The 21,596-nt window shown below is 48.5% G+C and overlaps 2 protein-coding genes across 14 annotated transcripts; both read right to left on the reverse strand.

The window, feature by feature from the left end:
* Positions 1–149: 149 nt before the first annotated feature.
* tpd52l2b (tpd52 like 2b) lies at positions 150–12,314 on the reverse strand. Of its 13 annotated transcripts, none has more exons than XM_062459990.1 (10): positions 12,050–12,314; positions 10,109–10,260; positions 9,606–9,754; positions 8,976–9,035; positions 6,908–6,955; positions 4,709–4,810; positions 4,094–4,120; positions 3,677–3,718; positions 2,584–2,632; positions 150–2,100 (listed from the first exon to the last, which is right to left on the reverse strand). In XM_062459990.1, the coding sequence occupies exons 1-10, from the start codon at positions 12,066–12,068 to the stop codon at positions 2,020–2,022; spliced, it is 729 nt and encodes a 242-aa protein (XP_062315974.1). In that variant the 5' UTR covers positions 12,069–12,314; the 3' UTR covers positions 150–2,019. The 13 variants fall into 13 exon arrangements, with proteins under 13 accessions (XP_062315974.1, XP_062315972.1, XP_062315973.1 ...); XM_062459988.1 differs by having other exon boundaries at positions 150–2,106; XM_062459989.1 differs by having other exon boundaries at positions 3,677–3,721.
* Positions 12,315–12,416: 102 nt separating this feature from the next.
* LOC134019283 (tripartite motif-containing protein 55-like) lies at positions 12,417–21,382 on the reverse strand. The gene is made up of 11 exons (XM_062460003.1): positions 20,734–21,382; positions 18,048–18,202; positions 17,584–17,758; positions 17,359–17,454; positions 16,981–17,214; positions 16,859–16,881; positions 16,610–16,731; positions 15,939–16,303; positions 14,348–15,616; positions 13,589–13,737; positions 12,417–12,970 (listed from the first exon to the last, which is right to left on the reverse strand). Exons 1-9 carry the CDS (start codon positions 20,905–20,907, stop codon positions 14,732–14,734), a joined length of 2,229 nt encoding a protein of 742 aa, XP_062315987.1. The 5' UTR covers positions 20,908–21,382; the 3' UTR covers positions 12,417–12,970; positions 13,589–13,737; positions 14,348–14,731.
* Between the last annotated feature and the right edge of the window lie 214 nt (positions 21,383–21,596).

A 21,596-nucleotide genomic window follows, 5' to 3' on the forward strand; every position in this document is an offset into this window, starting at 1 on the left:
GAATTAAGACCCCGCAGGAACCCTGCAAACCTCTTCGAAAACATTAAACTTATTAAAAACTAAAATTATATGTAGGCTACAAAGTGACAGAAAAATCTAATAGAAAAAAAAACATAATATTGCACCCATTTCCAATGAAAACCACACAACACTGTTTAAAGGAATGCTTTATTGATACCCAAACATATACAACAAACTAAAACATTTTAATTTGTCTGCCAATAACTCCTGTCTGCTCCCTTTATATACACTACTAGTACTACGACTACTACTACTACTACTAGGCTTACAACCTAATAAAGCTATATGGTGTAATCAGTCAACTTTTATGAATAGGCTTGCTGGCACATAAAACCATGCCCTTATATCGTGTTTCACAAATTCCATTCATGGCGTCCCAATATTGTGCATTTCCTCCTCCCCAAAGCATATCGTAAGCTCTACAAAAGCAAAAACTGACATCTGTCTTTTCATCTTGCCATGGCACAAGTCAGGGATTTCATCAAGGAGGCAGGACAGGAAGAGAGGCATTGTAACAGGTATCAAATATTGGCAATATTTCACCTATGGCAATTAAATACAAATAAACTTTGAACTGCACCCGAAGAAAAAGGGAAAACAAATCGATACATCATCGAGTCTTTCACCATAACGGTCAACACAAACACATTGATTTAAAAAGAAAAAGACCCACAAAAGGCAAAAACAATCACCCCACTCCCAGGGCAGGACACCAAGCAGGGCAACTGTACACAACTTCATATCCAGAGTGACAAAGTGGCGGTGCTACCTGACTCATCACAGATCCTTTTCCTATGTCATTTTACTTTTGCGGCCGGGTGGCTGTTTCTGCTAGTCAGTCATTACTAGTGTGTAGGCTGGATAAGTGCAAAAGGTAAAAAGAGGAAGTGTACAGGGTACTAACGGTATTGACTGTGTGTGTGTTGCAGTAGATGTAATACAAATAAGGTGGGCTGAGTGTTTTGTGTTGGGTGTGTTAAGGATTGGAGGCATGGGAACAAATCTTTCTAACTGCAGTAGAATGTTTGTATTTGAAAATTATTCACTTCAGATGTGGCACCAGAAAAGTAAGTGTTTACCCTAAACAGAACCGGAACCACTTCCTTCCTCACACCCAATAATTTCTCCCCAGTTCAACTTCAGAGACTGAAACAAAACAAGTCTAACATGTTATCTACTACCAGAAGGAAACAAAAAATTAAAGTAGAGGAATAGTAAGGCCGATAAGAGTTCCACATTCACCAGAGCAAAGCATTGCTTCACATTGTATTCTGTGTAAAACATAAAAAATAAACGACAATGAACAAACTGAAGACTATGCTGAAGGTAGAAACAAGGATCAATAGTGTTTTTTTTCTTTTCTCTCCCATTTTAAAGTTGTTTTGCTTTTTGTTTTGTTTTCCAGTCCCCTTACCTACCGATGAATGCCAGCTGGCAAAATCGTTTACAATATATTTATTCATATATATTTATACGTATAGATAAAAGTTATGTAAAAACATTATGCAAAGCCGTGTAAAATAGTTTATAATACAAAATGGTTTTTAAGGTTTAAACTATTTTTTATTTGTTTGTTTTTTTACAACCTGTGGTATGGAGAAAGTGACCTCAGGTGTCGTTGCTGCGGTGGTGTTTTTGTACAGTTGAGATGAACTGTCCGTGCTCGCACAGCAGAAGGCTGAGGGCAGGAGGGAGGAGTCAGAGTAGATGTGACAGGACCGGGAGACAACACACATGCACCTTCCTCATCAGAGAAACTACCACCTCTGCTTAGACCCATCTAGTCCTGTGAGATCTCCACTGGTGTGAAGGGGGGGGGGGGGGGTGGTTATGCCTGGAGGGGAGAGAACTAGCTGAGAGGAGATGGGGAGGGGGGGGGGGGGGGTGGTGGGGAGCGGAGTGTGGCGATGTCAGGGGTGAAGGGGTCAGGGGTCACTTGGTGATGAGGCGATGACACAGTCAGTCCCAGGGATGCGTGGCGTGGAGGGGGGCGGGGCTTCAGAAGGGGGCGTTGTCCTGAACGGGGTTGGCCTCGGTTGGAGAGTTGGCGACATCTCCGTTCCCTCTGGCCCCGACCACCTTGTACTGGACACACGTTCAGCACCGCAGGGAGGAGGAGAGCGAGAGGAGGAGGGAGGGAGGGAAAGAAGAGGAGCAAGAGGGATGGAAGGAAAAGAAAGAGAGAGAGAGGGGAAGGAAGGTAATAGGCAGAACAGAGCATGGGTTAGTGAGGTGCATATAAGAGTGCTTACACACACCTCTATAAAAAGTTTCTAGGTGTTTACATCTAAACCTCTTCCATAAAAGCTCTCAGACCCTCTTGTTGCCGTAAGTCACAATGTGTGCCTCCAATGACAACACAACTCACATCCTCTCAGTCACCAACGTCAAGGCCTTTCAAGGTTTCAAACTAATCAAGTTGAAGACACTAATGGTATTTACAGATAGGCAGGAACTTTGTAGTAAGACTAAAAGTATGTTCTCCTGGGAACATTCCACTAGTGTCGAGCTGTGAGGAGCCATGCCGGCACACCACAGGTCGCCGTGGCAACAACCTCTCACCTTCAGGTTTCCAACTCTGTCCTCGAAGGATTTGAAGGTCTGCGAGTTTCTGTTCAATCAGATAACCCATGTCAGATAATCACAAATAATACAATATGACACAACTACATTATGTAGAATTGTTTTCCACTAGTAACTGAAAACACTGGAAATCGTAAATCTTAAAGCCTTCACACTAATGACAACGTCAATCTCCCCATCAGCTCTGCCCAGAGACACCACTCAGACGCTAGGAGCGTATAACACTCTAGGAGCGTATAACATGCTAGGAGCGTATAACACGCTAGGAGCGTCAGATCAGAATCAGAAAGGGTTTTAAATCGCCGTAAAAGTTTGCACAGACAAGGAAATTACTTTGGCAGGAAGGTGCATACATTGTACATATAGGAATACAGCCGGCAAATAAGTTTAAACAAGTCTAACTATACTAAAAGGTACAAAGTCTAAGGTACAAAGATAACACACACATGATACTTCACTGGTCCCCACAACTCCCAGTACAATAGTAGTTCTATGTAATAATGAAATGAGGCTGACTAATCTTTTAGTCATTCTATTAGTCATTCTATTTCATAATTTAGACACTTTAGACATCCTGAAGTGTTTCTGGGCAGAGGGAAGTCAGGATGAGGTATAGACACAGGAACAAGCCCACGATCATCTTGACAGCTCTGGGCTTAGACACTCAATCTCCAACCCGACCATGGAGGAACCTGTGGAATATCCCACATGCACGCAGGACCCACCCCCACGCTCCAACCTGACAAAGCATCTACTGTTTCCAGTCAGTATGCAGCTTACTCAAAGACTGAGTAAGCCTAGCTTGTCTTTGTTTTTTTTGTTTTTTAATACAGTCAATGGAAGGTCTCGGGTAGATACTAGTGTATCCTTCACAGGAAGATATGCGAGCGGACTCATCTAGGCAACACGTTGTGTCCTTGGGCAAGGCACTTCACCCTACTTGCCTCGGGGAGAATGTCCCTGTACTTACTGTAAGTCGCTCTGGATAAGAGCGTCTGCTAAATGACTAAATGTAAATGTAACATTTGAAGAAAATATTGAGAGAAAGCTGATCCACTCAGTGTTACTTTACCTCATAGCCGGCATACTTATCGAATGGCGAATGGAGTAGTTGCTACTTTGTAAGCATTAAAGGAAGACAGAGAGGTGTCAGTGTTAGATAGGCAAGCGCAGTGAAACTAACACACACACACACACACACTCAGGTAAAGCAGTGAGGCCCTCTGCTGGTGCAGATACGTCATTACAGCAGAAACACAAACACACAGGAAAAGACAGTACTGCCCTCTGGTGGTCAATTAAGGAGCATACAATCTCTCTGAAATTGGTCTCATTCCCAAAAGTCGTTCCAAGCAAAAAATTCACACAGAAAATAAGCATTGGGCTAGAATGGGCAGCGTTTGGTTTCAACTCAATAAAAAAACTTATTTTAGAGAATAAACAGACAAGGAGGGTTGACTTTAGACATACAGGTGTTTTAGTCGCTTACCCAAAGGAGTTAGAGAAAGGCAGGGCTCTGCGCAGCGATAAAAAAAAAATGAAACAAAACAGGTAAACTAGCAGGCAAGAAACGAGCAGAATCTGACAGAGTGGGTAGTGACAGGGGCCAGGTCCTGATGCTTCAAGGAGGGCATGCATGGGTTGGCCTGAAGGTCCTGGCCACACACACACACACACACACAGAGGGAGAGCATGCAGGCTGCTGAAAGGCCAGGAACAATAAAGCATACCGGGACGCAAACAAGGGGATGGCAACATAAATAACACACACACTTCTGAAGTGGACGCGAGGCCAAACTCATGTTAAGGCTGGTATGACTGACAGAACATGAGGGAGTTAACGAGGAGGGAGTTAGCGAGGAGGGAGTTAGCCAGGAGGGAGTTAGCGAGGAGGGAGGGAGTTAGCGAGGAGGGAGGGAGTTAGCGAGGAGGGAGGGAGTTAGCGAGGAGGGAGGGAGTTAGCGAGGAGGGAGGGAGTTAGCGAGGAGGGAGGGAGTTAGCGAGGAGGGAGTTAGCGAGGAGGGAGTTAGCGAGGAGGGAGTTAGCGAGGAGGGGTCAGAGCTCCAGGAGAAGGACCAGGGAGGATCCTCCAGGATAGGTTTACCTCATGTCTCCCAGCCTCCTGCTGATGGCTGTGCCCACCGTGGACAGGGCTGCAGTGGTCTTCTGGCCCGCCTGGGACAGAGTTTCCTGAGTCTTCTTATACCTGGAGAGTGGGGGAGGGGCAGAGGGGTGGAGGACAAAAAGAGAGCGATGAGGACATAGTGATAAGGGTGTGAAATGACCCCCAGCTGGATGAGTAGCTTCCTCGACAATGACAAGCAAGCAGCATTAAACCACTAAAGGGTTAGTAGAGTCGCCCTCAAGGTTCAAAGGTCAACTACAGAGGTCGGGAAGACAGTGACCCTGTCCAGAAACACCTCTCCAGCTCTGGAGATCATATCTGCCACACCCTGGTCCTATAGCTCTCCACCTCTAGCCCCCAGATTAGATCAGAGGGGACTCAGTAGACTCATGTCAATATAGCAGACATGTCTTCCAGCTCATCTGGCTGCTGTGTGAGACTAGATCAACCAGGTCATTCAGGTTATCAGTGTGAGGGAGCTGGGGGGGGGGCTAAGAGCTGATTCTGGAGCTGGAGGATATCTGCAGAGAGAACGGCAGGCTAACACACAGGAGCTAACACACACACAGTCACACACACACACACACACACACACACACACACTAAGGCCTGCAGTAACCACAGGATCACTGTCTGTAGTAAATAGGCCAGGTCCCAGCAGCTTACGTGAACCAGGATAGGAGAATAAACATAAACCCTCCACATCACACTGCCAATACGTGTCCTCTATGACATGATGTGTCGTAATGTGCAGGCCCTGCTTGACCACTAGGGGCAAGGGTAGTGATGGTGCGTGGCCTGTAGCTCCACTAAGCAAGTTAACCCTCGTGCTGCCTTCGGGTCACATGACCCAAAGGTTCATAACGAACCATCGTTGTGTTTACCCAATTTTACCCAATACAAAAACAAATACAAATAATTTTCTTTTAACCATTCCAATGTGGGGGGTCTGAGACAGCCCGACAGTTAAAAGAAAATGCTTCACTTTGTTTTTGTATGAGGTAAATTTGTCGCAATACGACGGTGGGTCACAATGACTGATGGGTCAGAATGACCCGAAGATAACACAAGGGTTAATGCAGTTGCAAGATATGCAGGGTGTGGTGAAGGAATTTTAAGTCATTGTTTGCTTAAGAGACGGATATGGTGATATGCTGTTAGGCAAGACCTGGTGCAAACTTGCTAGAGATCAGACTAGACTAGACTAGTAACCGTCCAATGAACTATAACATTACCACATATCAACACGAGTGGCCTTGAACAGTAATGTTCCATTGGGAAAAGCGTGTATAAAAAATAAATAAAACAACAGTAAACAGTTGTTTGGCAGATCGGTGAACACATCCAGCAGCCTGCTATGACATCATCCTCTCCATTCACAGCACCTGTCAGCCCAGAGCCCTGGACTCTACACCACAGCATGGACCTCTGATCAGACAGACTATCGATAACTGATCATGGAGAAGGAGACTGACTGCGTAGGGAGGTAGTTCATCAATAAACAGATATGATACCGGCCTGGAGAGCAGAGTTCATAGTTGAGAGGAAAACACCTGAGCATATTCAGGACATCTCACTAAGTCCACGATGTCCCACACACCCCCTCCTCACACCTCCTCACCACCCTAGCAGCCCTCAGTCTCCCCCCACACCAGCCCTCAGTCTCCCCCCCCACACCTCCCCCCCTCACACCCCCACACCAGCCCCCAGTCTCCCCCCCCACACCAGCCCCCAGTCTCCCCCTCACACCAGCCCCCAGTCTCCCTCCTCACACCAGCCCCCAGTCTCCCCCCTCACACCAGCCCCCAGTCTCCCCCCTCACACCAGCCCCCAGTCTCCCCCCTCACACCAGCCCCCAGTCTCCCCTCACACCAGCCCCCAGTCTCCCCTCACACCAGCCCCCAGTCTCCCCCCTCACACCAGCCCCCAGTCTCCCCCCTCACACCAGCCCCCAGTCTCCCCCCTCACACCAGCCCCCAGTCTCCCCCCACACCAGCCCCCAGTCTCCCCCCTCACCAGCACCACACAACAGCTAGAAGCAGTCACACACTACAAGAGACCCCAGCGCACCACCCTCCCCCCCCCCCCCACCCCCACACACACACACACGCACACATCTAAATCAACTATGTCAACCAAGAAGCAGGCATGAGTGTACGTATGAATGTGTCGACTCACGCTTCAGAGCGGGCTATGTCATCCAGGGTGGCGGAGGCAGACAGATATCTACGGACACACAGTGTGACAACAACATGACAAGCCTCTCACTGTACAGTTGGGGGAAGGGGGGGAGGAGAAGAAAGCAGGTTAGACTTAACACTTTAAAATCACACACAGGCCAGGTTTAAAAATATATATATATATATCCAGCATGGCACAGCTAACCTACAGACTTGTCGTCAAGCAGACTGACCGCAGCGCTCGTGTTAGCGGCCCCCGGGACAAGCTAGGCAGATCAGGCGGCTCCACCAGCCTGCTGTGTCACCTCACGTCCTCACGCATGCAAAAGACAACACGGCCTCGCCCCGTCTCCCAGTCTCTCTCCATCTGGCAGGTAGAGAGAGACTGGCTCCCTGACTGGAGATGGACTTATTAGGGTTTAGGAGGGGTCAGGATATGAGCACCACTGCGGTCCCAAGCGTGGTGAATGAGGGGTGAGTGAGTCCTTGAGACGTAGATGAATCTCCGAAAACGAGCACTTTTCGATACGGTTAGAGTAGCGGCAAACCGGGACGGCCTATTTGATTAGTCATTAAAGCTAAGCACACAATGCACTGCCACATGCCCACACACACACACACACACACACACACACACACACACACACACAGTCACACACACTAGTGTTGACAGGATCCAGCAGGATACACAGAGCTTCCTGGAATGAACACATGGCACATTCAGCTGCAGGTTCGGGGCTAGCTACCGATGCTACAAGCAGAGGAGGCGGAGCTTACTGCTGACTGGGATGAAAGAAGATAAGTAGGGAACATGGCTGCAGTCTGTCTTACAGATGAGTATACAGGTTCTGCCATACTATCTGCTCTGTTCTCAGGCACACTGTAACTCTGCTCTGCTCTGGGGCAGAAGGCTGCCTGCACTCTCCCTCTCGCTCTTTACATCAGCTCCACTGGAAGCAGGACTAGTCATGTGACCAGGAAACAGACAACCTTTTTTTTGTTGTTGTGCCAGATCACTCCCATTCTTTTCTCTTCTATTTATCGGCTTGTCTTTCTCACATTCCACTCTCCTGCTCCTATTATCAGGCGGCCGGGTCTGGGCTGTTTGTCTGGTTGCAGGTGTGTGTTTGTGTGTATGCATATGTGTGTGTGTATGTGCGTGTCTCAGCTTACTTGCCAGAGCAGGGTAAACGCCTCGTTTCACATGACTCTGGCCGACACTTTTAGCCCCATGAAAGCAACCCGGAAGCTTCCCTGTCATGTTGGCCACCCAATCTCAGCATGCTTGTAACAGCGCCTGAATCCCCTTCTGTGCTTTCATCCCCATAACTGTTCCCGAATCAAATCATCATATTGTGTGAGTCCTTCTCCGATAGAGGAAGTGGAAACCAGCATGTCACGTTGGCAGGGAGGGTAGGTCCGCTCACTCAGAAGAGGAAACACAGTCAAAGCGGTCTACACAGCTGCTGTTCTGAAGCAGGGACACGGTCATGTGAGGGAAGCCAGGCTGCCGCGTTAAAGGAGCAGAGAGAGACGAGGATAGAGAGGGACAAAGACAAGCAAAACAAACCGAATGCTAAATGGATCGAAAATGTCAATGAATAAAATGGCGAGGTAATGAGAAAGCTTCAGGGCCATCTGATCCTCTTCTCATCCCTTATCCCCCCCCTTACAGCCTCAAACAGTCCCACTGAGCCACGCAGACACGACCAGCTCTGGCTGCTCCGGCCCAGGGCTGCCCCACACCTCCTGCTGTCTGAGCGGGTGGAGGAGAGGCCTGTGTCAATGTTGCTGATCAAACAGCACAGAACAGGAGCCACGGAGACGGGTGAGACAGGCTATGAACGCAAACATTCCTGATGAGTCGGATTCAGCAGGCAGGTCACAGTGCAGTGAGAGAATTCTGGCCCGGGTTCGGGCTTGGAGAGGACGTGAGAGACGGAGAGAGAGAAAGATGGAGAGAAACACTGTGGGAGATGGGGAGAGAGAAAGGTAGAGAAGAGAGAGAGAAATAACACTGCACACGTTGCATAGTAAGATTGTGCGAGCAAACACAGTCGACTCACAACTGAGAGCCAGAAAGCTTCTCGTTCCACTGGCCCAGTTTCTCAGTGGTTTTCACATAGCTGGAAACAGAGACTGGGGTCAGCTACAAGCACTCAGCCACCTCACCACTGCACCTCAGGTTCCCCCCCAGGGGAAATAGTCACTTCTATCCACACACCGTCTAGTACACCGTCCATTTTGTTCTATTCCACTCCACCATCGTGGAAGGCTTGCGTCTGATTCTGGTCATGGATCCCTGGACAACAATCCAGAACAGACACTACCCTGTGAACCAAGGTGCACCGTGTCTAGCAACAAGCCCTTATCTATCTTCCTACCTCTACGCTTATGTGTAAACAGGCCTTTCATCAGAGCCTATGTACCAAGGCTTGTTTCTGGACTAGGTCTGCTTGAGAGAAGTGAACACATCTACACTTTATAGGTCAGATCATATGAATCAGAACAGAAAAAGGACCCACATTCATCCTCAATTCAAAAGAATTGGGTTGGTATAACCTTAATATAGACTAGCCTTACTTAAACTGTCTGGACTCTCTCTTACACCGGCACATATTAAAGTCTAGAGGTGTACACGTGTCCAGGGCAGAAGGGTAGCGTAGCTAGGCAGAGTGGACAGGAAGTGGACGTACGCGTTGGAGGTCTGGACATCCTGCCAGCCCTTGGTGATGTTCTGCTTGAGCTCGTTGAGAGGGCTCAGGCCCAGCTTTCTCTTCAGCTCGGTGGCGTGCTTCTCCTTGGCCAACAGCACCTGCCGCAGGGTGTTGATCTCCTCCTCCACCTGGAGACACAGCGGGGGGGGGGGGGGGGGACCAGGGGGGGGTCTGGGTTCAGGGTCTCTGAGGGTGAACTAGCTTCCACTCTGGACCAAGGGTGGTTCAGAGGGTGAGTCATGTGCAGACACTGATATGGAATGCTTGACTGATGGGTTAGATTACCACTGAAGCCAATCGGTTGCTTCTATAGATGAAAAAACGCACATGACATTACTGTGTAACGTACCAAGACCTCCCCCTCCCCCTCAGCCTCTTATCATCACGGAGGCCTGTATGAAGGCATTACTGTCTGAGAGAACCCTCACAGACCTGGAACTAACCTACTGGGTCTGGTAAGCGTCTGTTGCGTGGTACGATACCTTCACGAGCTCAGTACGGAGTTCCTCAGCCTCCTCCTCTGAGAGGCCAGGGGGGAGGACGTGGGCCGCATTCCCCACCGCCCCCTCCGCAGACATGTCGGCCAGGGCCTCGTTCCCTCCCAGGCCCTTGTTGGGGGAGTTCAGGTTGATATCTAGGCAGAGAAAGACAAGAGGAGGTGGGTGGGTGGATGGCATATTTATGATGGAGCAGTTACTCAGCCACTTTCTTTTGGTTGCTGTGGCTGCTAAATGCCTTCTTCTGTAGAGGCGGCCATCCTCGACCATCTTCCACCACTTACCTCCCACACACACACACACACACCTCTCCTGATGACAAGGAAAGGATGCTGCCAGAAGGTTTCCGGCCAGGGAGAGCAGCGCAATTACAGCCACTCAGACAGTAACCCAAGACGCACACCATGGAGGCAGAAAGCTTTCTAGTGGTCGTTAGAGCTCTCACTTACTGTCATAGGGTGAGCCAAGCTCAAACGCTAATGTGTATATATAGTGTTTATATGCGTTTGTGTGCTGCAGGCCTTACCAATAGCCAACTGCTCCTACTGTACACTGCCTAACAGTGAATCTGTAAAGTGCTTAAATAGCCCATTGTTTTCTGTGCAGCACCCTGGGATGGGCTTACTAGAATAGGACAATCAGTGACACTGACACAGTCCATTTGCCTTGCATAATATCACACCCACATCTGTCGACGGCTGACTGACCGGTTGCGGTGCATAATGTGACTTAAAAACATTGTGGTTTAAATTTGGCAAAGAAGCAAAGAACGAGGAGTGGTTTGTTTCTGAAAGGACAGGCACCCGACAACATAACTGAAGGTTAAATTATCCCACTTATGAGGGTCTATCCGAGGGACACAAATCTTTTCCGATCGTCAGGGACAACGTGGAATAAACTTAACGAAAAGTGGCACCCGTCCCACATAACCACCAGAAACCAAGATGTATTTCCTCAGTTCTTGATAAATGTGTTACAGACAGATTAAACTAGTAAACATGGCTGCAAAACATGACGCCATTGGAAATGACAGCTCTCGCGCGTCATTCAGCTAGTTTGTCTCACTGATCATTATACATTTATTTAGCCAGCTGATTAGCTCTAACAGTTGGGCAGAAAAACACAATTAGAACAGTTTTACTTCCTAGCAGCATACGTGACCCACACATTTAGCTACTCTCCTTTATTGGCAAATAGGGTGTGTTCCACGAGTCGACAGCCATTTGTGGCATAATTCTGATCGAGCAAGCTCGCTTACTACCACCACCACCAACCAGCTGAGCTGCATTCTTTGATAATGATGTTCGAGCTAGCTAAAAATGATACCTAGCTTAGCTAACTACCTACCAGAGTAGCTAATAATAGATGGACAGTTAGCTGTTGCTAACTGCGCTAACGTTGGACAGTAGCTAGCTCTAGCGTTTGACCATTTCATATGTACTGTACAGTAGACTTGCTGTTTGTTTACAAGCCTACGTTGACAATGTTATTCGTTCATGTGGTGAAACTGATTCTTCTGTATACAGTCAAACAGTAGAGTACGGTCTCAAGATAAAAACAATTAGCTCTAGCTCTAGCACAACGGGGAATCTGACAGTTGATGGTCAACTATGCGCTAAACTATACGCTAAAGCTCGCCCAGTCATGTCCTTCTTTCTCTTCTTGACTTGTGCACCTGACATTGGCAAACGGCTGTTCCGTCGGGGCCTCGTCTTAGTTCTGTACAGTTGGCCCACAAGCGAGTCATTAGAAACGAACCTGTAAGTACTTGACGAGCTAGCTAACGATGACCACACAATAAAACGAGTTTGACATTCACTAACAATGTGCTATTTGTTCAATGGTTAATATTATAAACATAATGTAAACAAAACATTTACCAGCTGGGTCACAACAATCAACGACGTGCCAAGCTACTGTAGTTACCTTGATTGGCGGTGTCCATGGCGTCGAAGAAGCCGTTCGGTCTCTCTCGCTAAAAAGCGATGTTGTTCAGTAATAGGAAAAGATGGATGGCTAACTTGCTAGGTGACGTGGCACCAGTTATCGCAATCAATCCCGCCGTGAACTAAAACTCCTGTCGTGTGAAAGGATTGCACTACCAACCTCGTCGATCCAGACACTCACTTCCACCAAAACAGCCAGCTCAGCGAGATGAACTTCCAGCCTTCCACTTTTCCGGCGTGTACGGATGACGTTGTCACTGAGCACCCCCAATGCTCCAACAATTAAACACGTAAAAAAAAACATAAGCCTACATTAACACCCCCATAATAATCTACTTCAGACTAAACAGTACTTCACGTGTTTTATTCAATTTTAATAAAGTGCAGAAACGTTCATGCAATAATATGTCCAAGTCCTTCACCAAACATACAATATTCTGTTTTTACAGTAGGCTACATTCTCTTCAGTAAAATAGGCCTGTAGATAAAATGCAGTCACATTACAATCAAATTCATAAAATAAAAAAGACAAAGTCCTTGAGACATATGCAATCAAACTCAACTCTTTCACAAACCTCTACCATTAAAAATACAACTATAGCAATTAAGACGTGCGAATTCTTTCGATTCAAATTCGTGTGAAGGGGATTGAGACTGGATATGTACGGTACGGGCGGACTCAGGTCTGCTTATTTCCCTTAAAACCAGGAGGCGAGTTTGACCTCCAACTGGGCTGTGGGGCCTCCGCTTACTTTTTCTTCTTGGAGAGGGCATTGAGCCAGGAGAAGGAGAAACTGAGACGAGGCGGGGTCTCGCTGAGGCGAACGGGGGTCTGTATCCCACCAGCGGGGGTCGCGGGGGAGGGGCCTGTGGGACTGTTATTCCCCAACCCAGATCCAATCTGGAGTGGGCAAGAGATGGGCACATGAGCCACTAAATCTACAGCATGTATTGAACTGATCTGAATAGAAAGCTTAGCGAGAGATGCACGTACAGGGACGAATGAGTCATAAAGCACACAAAAGCAGTCATGCTCACAAGCTATTTTCATTCAGAGAAAATTGTGACGCATCAGCAGTTGCAAAAGCTAAAACTGCCCAATGATTGTAAAAAGTGCGTCTAACTGAACTATTAGTTAACTGTTAATGAAGTGTTGAAGAGGATACAAGTGTAGCCTAAACCCTCAACTGCAGAAAAACTGCATTTGAAGCTGTTATAAAAAGTTGCCCAAACTGTTATCATAGAAGGCTGGGAGATACGAAGGGTTGAACACCAGGCTGCCACATATAGGACCATGCATGATCTTGCTTAGGCCACTCCGCTAAAGTATATTAAATCGCATATGCAGTCATCATGTATCTTCTTGCCGTTCTGAACGTATACTAAATGTAAAAACTCACTCCCAATAAACAAATGAATCCAAAATAAACATCCAATACACAGCAAATAGTAAATGATTTAAGGAAATATCTGAGGAGGATGATAAGTGACCTTTACACAATTTTTGACACCTACACACCTGCCTGCCTGCCTGCCTGCCTGCCTGACTCCCTGACTTTATACATCCATCCACCAGGGGGCAGTAGAGTCTGGGGTAAAGAAGTTTGTGTGTGTGTTCTGCTCCGCCCCTCTCCCGTCCTCCTGGGGTGCCACTGAGAGGGGCTGACTCTAGAGGAGGGGAGAAGAGGAGACAGAGATTGATAACCAAATGAGGATGACCTTAAGTTTGCATCCTCCAACCTTTAAGATCTTACCTTGTCTCTAACTCTCTTGGTCTCTCAATATTTTTCTCTCTCACTCTCCTTCTCTCTCTCTCTCTCCAAACTGGGCAGCCAACAACTAAAATTCTGACTAAAAAAGCCAGTCTACCCACAAGCAGAATCTCAGACACATACCAATAGAAATGAGTTAGCATGAGAGTGAGTAAAGATCAATGGTGCACATAGAAAGAGCAGATGCAGTGTTAGTCTAACACACAACCTTCACCTATCCCCAACGTCACTGAGCCACATTCAGACCTGGGCTCAAACATTAGATTAGACCCTTTCAAATATCATTAACCTCTTTATGGAGCTTACCTAGAAAAGCTTTCCAGACTCATATAAAACATTCCTGTCAGGCTACAATCACCACTGAAAGGATTATTTGACCCAGGTCTGCCCATTGTAATTCTCCAGACACATCCACAGAGATGTCTACTGAATTATTCAACCACTGCAGCAGGATCACAAAATACAATCCCTGCAGAATGACAGCAAATATCTCTCTATGGACACACCTGATGGTTCCTGAGTGTGGACCCCAGGGAGAGCGGCCTGCTCTGTTATATACATATGAAGCAGCCGATACAAGCCCAGACCCTCTGCAGGATGACCAGGAGCACCACCAGGTAGAAGAAGAGGGTGACCGCCTGGGGAGAGATGGGGGGGGACGGGAAAACAAGCCTCAGAATGGCAAAAGTGGACCGGGGGACACGGATGGAAGGATCACTCGTGTGATCACCGGTAGTCCGGGCAACAGACGATAAGAGCTGATAGGGACAGTCCTTCTCACTGGTCACCTAGCCTGGAAGAGCTGGCTCATAGGAGACATTATGGTCTGGATAACATGTGCAGTTTTCACTTTACCAACATGTTTATTGCATCCCCATAGGTGTACCTGATTATACTGCACTTGTCCATATGTATATTTCACTACCCCTTAACCAAACATACACAACAAAACCTAAAGAGTGTTTTCTATAGATGAAGATGACAGTTTCAGACATGGCGTAGAAGATCCCTTCCCTGTGACAGACAGAGAGAGCAGTGACACAGAGACACATGGTGACGAGGGTGACTGAGCGAGGTGGGGCAGCGGCGGCCATGACGCAAGGGTGACATGAGGAGGAGGAAGTGGAGGACACATCAGCAGCAGCGTGGGACACACGGGGCAGGAAATGGCTGCTTGGATGGTGATGGAGGCTGTGACGGCGACCTTTCTGGATCAGACTGACCTGCTGTGGGGTGGAGGGCCCACTGCCAACCCTGCCGACAGCACTCTCCTCCAGCCCAGGGACGCCCTCCCTAACTTGGGTGACACTCACTCCTAGTCCAGGGCTATCTCCCTCAACCCCAGCCTGGGACACACACCCCTGGTGACCTCCTGTGGATGTAGACCCCAGCCCTCCTGCTAACAGACTGGCCTGGTCAACAGGGGGAGACGTGGCGAAACTAGCTTCCAACCAGCGAGGTGTGGGTATGGGTGGGGGCTGCTGGGATAGAGACAACTGCTGAGGCTGAAGTTGAAGGGGCTGGTACTGGGGTAGGGAGAGGGGCTGGGGCTGAAATGGGGGTTGGGGTCCCTTATTTAGTTGGGGGGTGTTATATGGTACTGCCAGTGGCTTTGTTTTGGCAGCTGGACTGGGGCTAAGCCTGTGCCAGCCGTTGGGAGAGTACCAGCTGGGGTAAAACCTAGTTTCCTCTTCTCTGGCCCCACTCATCGCCGTTCCCTGGGCTGCCCAGGCACCTGAATCAGGTTCACCCTGCTGCCCCCACTCTGGCTCAGTCTGATAGAGGGAGACAAGCACACCTAGATCAAACACTTTATGCACTTCGTATTATTCAAAATCTAAATACTTGCCTACTGCATTTAATCAGGCTTCTCTGGAACATGCAAAGCTACAAAATACAAGCTAAATCAAGGGCAGAAGTGAGGGAAAATGTTCAGTTTCGGGTTCAAACCAGACCTGGAAACAAGACCTTCATTAATCTGTGGCTTGACTCTCGTTGACTCACCAGTGATAATAAGTGGGAAAAAGTAGATTTTTAAAAACAACAAATACTCACAGTAAGAAAGGGGATTCATTCTGCTTCGGATGCTATCCATACCTGCTGTATGTTCATCCCATCAGCTTCACACAGGTTTTCTTTATAAGGGTCTGCAACACATCCTTCTGCCTGCCCCCTGACCTTCTCCTCTTCCTCCTCTTCCTCCTCTATCTTCTCCTCGTCTTTATAATCAGCTCCAGGGTCCTTCAGACTCCATTCTTCAGACTTCAGTCTGACCTCAGTCTCCTCTGGACTCACAACCAGGCTGGACACTGGGACCCACACTGGTGGTGGTTCTAGAACCAATACGGATTCCAAAACAGGCTCTGGAACTGGAAAGGGTTCTATTACTTGTTCAAGTTCTGGTTCTGGCTCTGGCTCTGGTTCAAGTTCTGGTTCTGGCTCCTCTGGAACCTCCTCCTCAACTGTGGAGAACAGCAGTTAGATTCTCTTTTGTCTGTTAAGAGACATGTGAATGATTTTTGTCTATTAAGAGAATACAGTATAACATATTTTTTTCATATACAGGAAAGTCTAAGAGTCTATCAGTGCAGAAGATGACTGAGGCAGCATGCTACCTAGACTACATGCACAATAATAACTTCACAAAAGCTTTCCTTCACCAGCAAAAATGTATGGTAACTGCATATTTACTTTTTCAACAAAGGTGATTTGGATTTGAATAGAGTTTGCACTACCATTGACATCCATTCTAATGGGGCCTGGAATACCTTCAAAGTCCAGTTGGTAGAGAGTCCTTTCCTCTGCATTGAAGTCCACCTTGTAGTGGTCCATGTTTTCATAGCCTGGCTCCAGGGTCTGAATCGTAGTGGACTTGGTCGCTTCTAGCACCCTTGGCGAACAGAAAATAAGAAAATAGAGACAGGGGAGGTCAGAGAGAATAAGAGAATGATTAGTGATGGTAGAAGATGGATCCAAAGGGTTTAAAGAGGAACATTTTTGCTTCATAGTATACTCACTTCTCAATTAGCGCTCTGGAACTCTGGGAAGGAAACAGAGGAAATAGTGTTGTAAGTCAAGACTCATGGGGCTGCTCGTTCTACCAGCAGGGATCTTACCTGCACGAAGGCAGCAGTCTTACCTCCACGAAGGCAGCCATCTCAGGCTCCTCCATGATCCTTAGAGCCGTCTCCACCAGTTTAGTGTTGGCTTCGACGTTCTCCCCATTGGAGCGCAGCAGTTCCTGAGTGCACCCCATCTTCTCCTCCTGCTCGTAGCTGATTCGCTGCGTCATGATGTTTCGCCTCTCCTCCAAGATGGCGTACATGCGGTCGAACTTGTCGCACAGGGCCCGCTTCTGTGTCTTGCAGTTCTCCTGATGAGGAGGGGTGGAGGATGAGGGGTTTGGGGGAGAAAAAAGAAAGGCAGAGGAATGAGGGACATTCAAACTCTGTGCGATGTTACAGTTGTCCAGGCAAGACACAGGAAGTGAAACAGACGTGTTGGAACGGTGACTCACCTCAATGTTTCTACAGGTCTCCTCTAGCTCACTTATGGAAGCCTGGACCCGGCTGTTTACTGACACCAGCGAGCTGATGCCATCAGTCAGCTCCGACTGTGGAGATTAAACACAGAATCCATCAATACAGAGGTCAATCAAAACAAGCCAGCCACTTGTACACATAACCCACACACATCCCAATGTTTAGAACCTGTGATGTCATCAGTGTGAGCCCCAGCCTACCTTCTGCTGCTGGTACACCTCTGGCAGCGGTGCCACCTGGCAGGCCTTGTGGGCGCCGAACACCTTGCAGAGGGAGCAGGTCGGCTTTTGGCAACTGAGGCAAAAGATGTTCACCCTCTCACCTTCGTGCTCCTCGCAGGTCACATGGTCTGAGGACTTGGGAGGCGGGCGAAAGCTTCAGACACACAGAGGGGAGATGAGTGGAGTTTGTCATTATCCTTAGTCCTGTGGTATGTGCATGCAATCTGGAATAAGGCTTGCATTATTAGAGCTAACCACCCCTCCCGTGTCATTCCTATTCCTTCCTTCTTCACTTCCCATTTCCCTCTCCCCCTCCTCCCTCTCTCAACCCCTCATATCTCTCATCCAATCCCCTTTTCCGCATCTAAACCTTCATCTATTTCTCCCTCCCTCCTCCACCCTCTTTCCCCTGTCCTATCCCTCCTTACTCCTCCCCCTCTCACCTAGTGGCCTCCTGCTTGTACGCGTCGATAATATTCTCCACCAGCAGGTTGCGCTGTAGGCCATAGACTCCATGGCGATCTAGCACCACTTCCTGTCGGCAGGAGGGGCAGCGGAAACGCCCCACCATGTTGCTGCGGGTCTGAAACAGAGAGGGCTGCACCTCTTACTCAGCAGGAAGTTCATCCAAACACCATTTCCTGTTTTCCAGGACACACAATGCTGTGCTGAACTTCACAGACGGGGCAGTTTGTGAGTTAAGGCGATGACATAATTTCTCACCGGCTCAGTCTCTTGCTGTCCTAACTCATCCTACAGAGTGTGTTTCTCTACAGAGTGTGTTTCTCTACAGAGTGTGTTTCTGTGTGTGGCGGTGTGTTTCTGCCTGGGCCGTGTGTTCCAAGATGTACCCTGATCTGTCAACAAGAGGATCAGCATCTGCAGAAGAGTGTCAGTGTCTGGTCTGGAGGATTCGCCGTTCATCTGGGATCTCACACTTTCAAATGAATCCAAACCTCCCTTGATACAAAACGGTTCATATTTGGGGTCTGTTGCTGAGGGCAGAATCCTATCTTAGGCAAACAAACATTCCCAAGTCTCTCCTTCACTCCTTCTCCCAGTCCACAGGCCTGGTTGGGTTATAAATACTGCAGAGATAAAGCTGCAGTGCGCCTCCATGATAAGCAAGGCCTGGCCCTGGAGGTCCTGATGCTCTTTACTGCTGGAGAGACCGAGTGCTCGCAGTTGCTTTTGCCTGTTTCCCTCAGGAGCCGAGAGAGAACAGACGGTATGGCAGGAGAGATCACAGAGTGAAAGACGGGACAGAGGAGAGTACCCTGAAATAGTTTCTCTTTAATAAGCCACAGCTGCTGCCGTGTCTGAAGGGATCAGGGGCCTCCCTCAACTGGTTAACAGAGCCATGGCTGGAAAGATGAGGCTGTAGTTGGGGGGCTGGGGGCTGAGAAGCTGGGGGTGAGGGCATGGAGCTACTGGAGGTACTGGGGGGCTAAGAAGCTGAAGTCTGAGATGCTGGGGCTGGGGGGATGGGGGTCTGAGAGGCTGGGGCTGGAGGGATGGGGGTCTGAGAGGCTGGGGGCCTGAGAGGCTGGGGTGCTGAGAGGCTGGGGGGCTGGGGGTCTGAGAGGCTGGGGGAATGGGGTGTCCAAAAAGCTTGGGGTCTGAGACACTGGAAGACTGGAAGGCAGGAAAGCCAGAACCTGGCAGCCACAACATCCAGAACATGCAGGTAATCTGAGAAGTGACCGCTTGTGGTCATGTCGGTGTTGATGTTGTGGTCATGTCGGTGTTGATGTTGTGGTCATGTCGGTGTTGATGTTGTGTAGGGCTGAAGCACCAGCATCTGATACAACAACAATGCACAATGCTCATATTCATGACCCCTGACCCCACAGCCAAGAGGGCCAACAGGGTAGCTACCCAGTCTGGCCTTTAGACACTGTAGACAGAGGTGATCAGACATACCAGAACACTGACCTAATGGCTCTCATCTACTCCTGTTTCTGCAACTCGGATGTTCATCTTGGCATTTTGACCACTATGGGGCCTATAAACATTAATTCCTACACTTAATTTAGTGATTCATTCATGATCACTGCACAGAAACACTGTTAAACTCTCTTACACAACTCTGACCTTTTCAGAGCCAGGGGCTGAAGAGGGGCTGTCAGAGTAATTTAAGGGTCTGAACCCTGGCTATGAGTTATGAGTGCGTGTGTGGGCAGGTGGGTTTGTATCTTTGATAGTTCTGGAAGAAGGGATTTGGCAATAATGTGTCTGTTAAACACTGTGTTCCACAAGTGCCTCTGGAGCCGAGCCAGCAACTACACTCAGATCAGCTGTTCCACAACTCCCATGGACCCTCTGTCTTCCAATGTCCTGCACACGGAGCCCATGGCAACAAGGAAAATGAGACAGAAAACACCTGTAGGCTTGATTCCATGGTTACCTTTTGTAATTATTCTTCTCATATTATAATTCATTTGATCCTGCCTTGTCCTTTGATTGGCACGTGACTCAACAAACTCAACCAAAGAATGTAGGCTGTGACCTGTATAGCAGCTCTTAAGAGTCCAAGTTTAGGCATTGATAATCCACACGCACCTGTTGGGGTGTGTTGTTCTGTACATTGTTGTGAACAGGCACGTTTGTCACTGTGATTCATTTGAATTGGTGTGAACCAGTGCTTCTAGGATTGATATGCTGTTAGGGTGATGAGCCAACCAGGGCCTGGTGTGTGTGAGAGTGTGTGTGTGTGTGTGTGTGTGTGAGTGTGTGTGAGAGTGTGTGTGTGAGAGTGTGTGTGAGAGAGTGTGTGTGTGAGAGTGTGTGTGAGTGTGTGAGAGTGTGTGTGTGTGTGTGTGTATGGGGGGGGGGGTACAGTGGATGATGGATTTGTGTGTGAAAAGATTGAATCTCGCATGTCGTCCTCATGACTCCAAGACAGGAGCCAGCTAGCTACAGAACATGAGTCCCAGTCACTGGGTTGGCGAAAAACACTAACAGATCTTCTTCCATGAGATGTGCTAACAGTGACTGAAAGTCATAAGATAAGCAAGCACACCAAACAACATAGATGGACCTTGCGTAAACACAATGAAGGGTTATTGAAAGCTCACAAACACAGACCCTTCACCTACCCACACACACACGCACACCTGCCAAGCTCACCTGGTAGAGGTCGTTGGCACACTTGCGACACAGGTTGTGCTGGCAGGGCAGGATGACCACAGGTTTGGTGAAGACCTCCAGACAGATGGGGCAGATGAGCTGCTTTTCCAGGGTGTCCAGAGCCTGCTGGTCTCTCTGAATGGAGCTCAGCTCCAGCGGAACAGACATGCTCATCCTTGGCCTGGCTACCTGGACGCCTGGAAGTAAAATAGTTTTGTCTGTCTGCCTGTATGTCGGTCTGCCTCTTTGCCTTTCTGCCTCCTAACCTGCCTTGTCACCAATCTGTCCGTTTATCAGTCTGCCTGTCTTGCTACCAGACGGTCAGTTTGCTTGTCAAGGTGGAATACCAGTAAGATTATCCACGTTTTTTGTAGTGGAAACAGTCTGTCTCCAGGCTATCCTTCCAGATCGTCAGTGAAGCATTCAGTACATAACCCCCCTCTCAGGAGAGGGCAGTGTTGATCTGAGCTCCCAGGACCGCAGGACTGTGGTACTTTGGTCGTCTCCTGGGGCTGCACTTCCTTCTCTTCTCATTCTCTCTCTCCGACCTCAATCCTGTGTTCAGTCACCCTCTCTCTGTAGTCATGTAGCTGCTCTTCAGTACCTGTACTGGTGGTCTGGACGCAGATCCTCAGTACCCCGTCCTCTGCTGCGTCTCGTCCGGGGTCGCAGCATTTGACGTGGGGGTGTTGGGTTTCAGTCGGGGGCTGCCCCTGCCCCCCTGCCTCTTCCCTCCTCCAGGCCATATAGGGCAGCAGGGTGGTATGCAGGCAGATCATGCCATGTCAGTGGTCTTTCTACAGTTACACCCCTTCTTACCTTCCTTCTCTTCACAGCCTTCCTGTATCATGCTGTCTGGACAC

The sequence above is a fragment of the Osmerus eperlanus genome, chromosome 4 (genome assembly GCF_963692335.1).
Source record: "Osmerus eperlanus chromosome 4, fOsmEpe2.1, whole genome shotgun sequence".
In the NCBI taxonomy this organism is placed as follows: Eukaryota; Metazoa; Chordata; class Actinopteri; order Osmeriformes; family Osmeridae; genus Osmerus; species Osmerus eperlanus.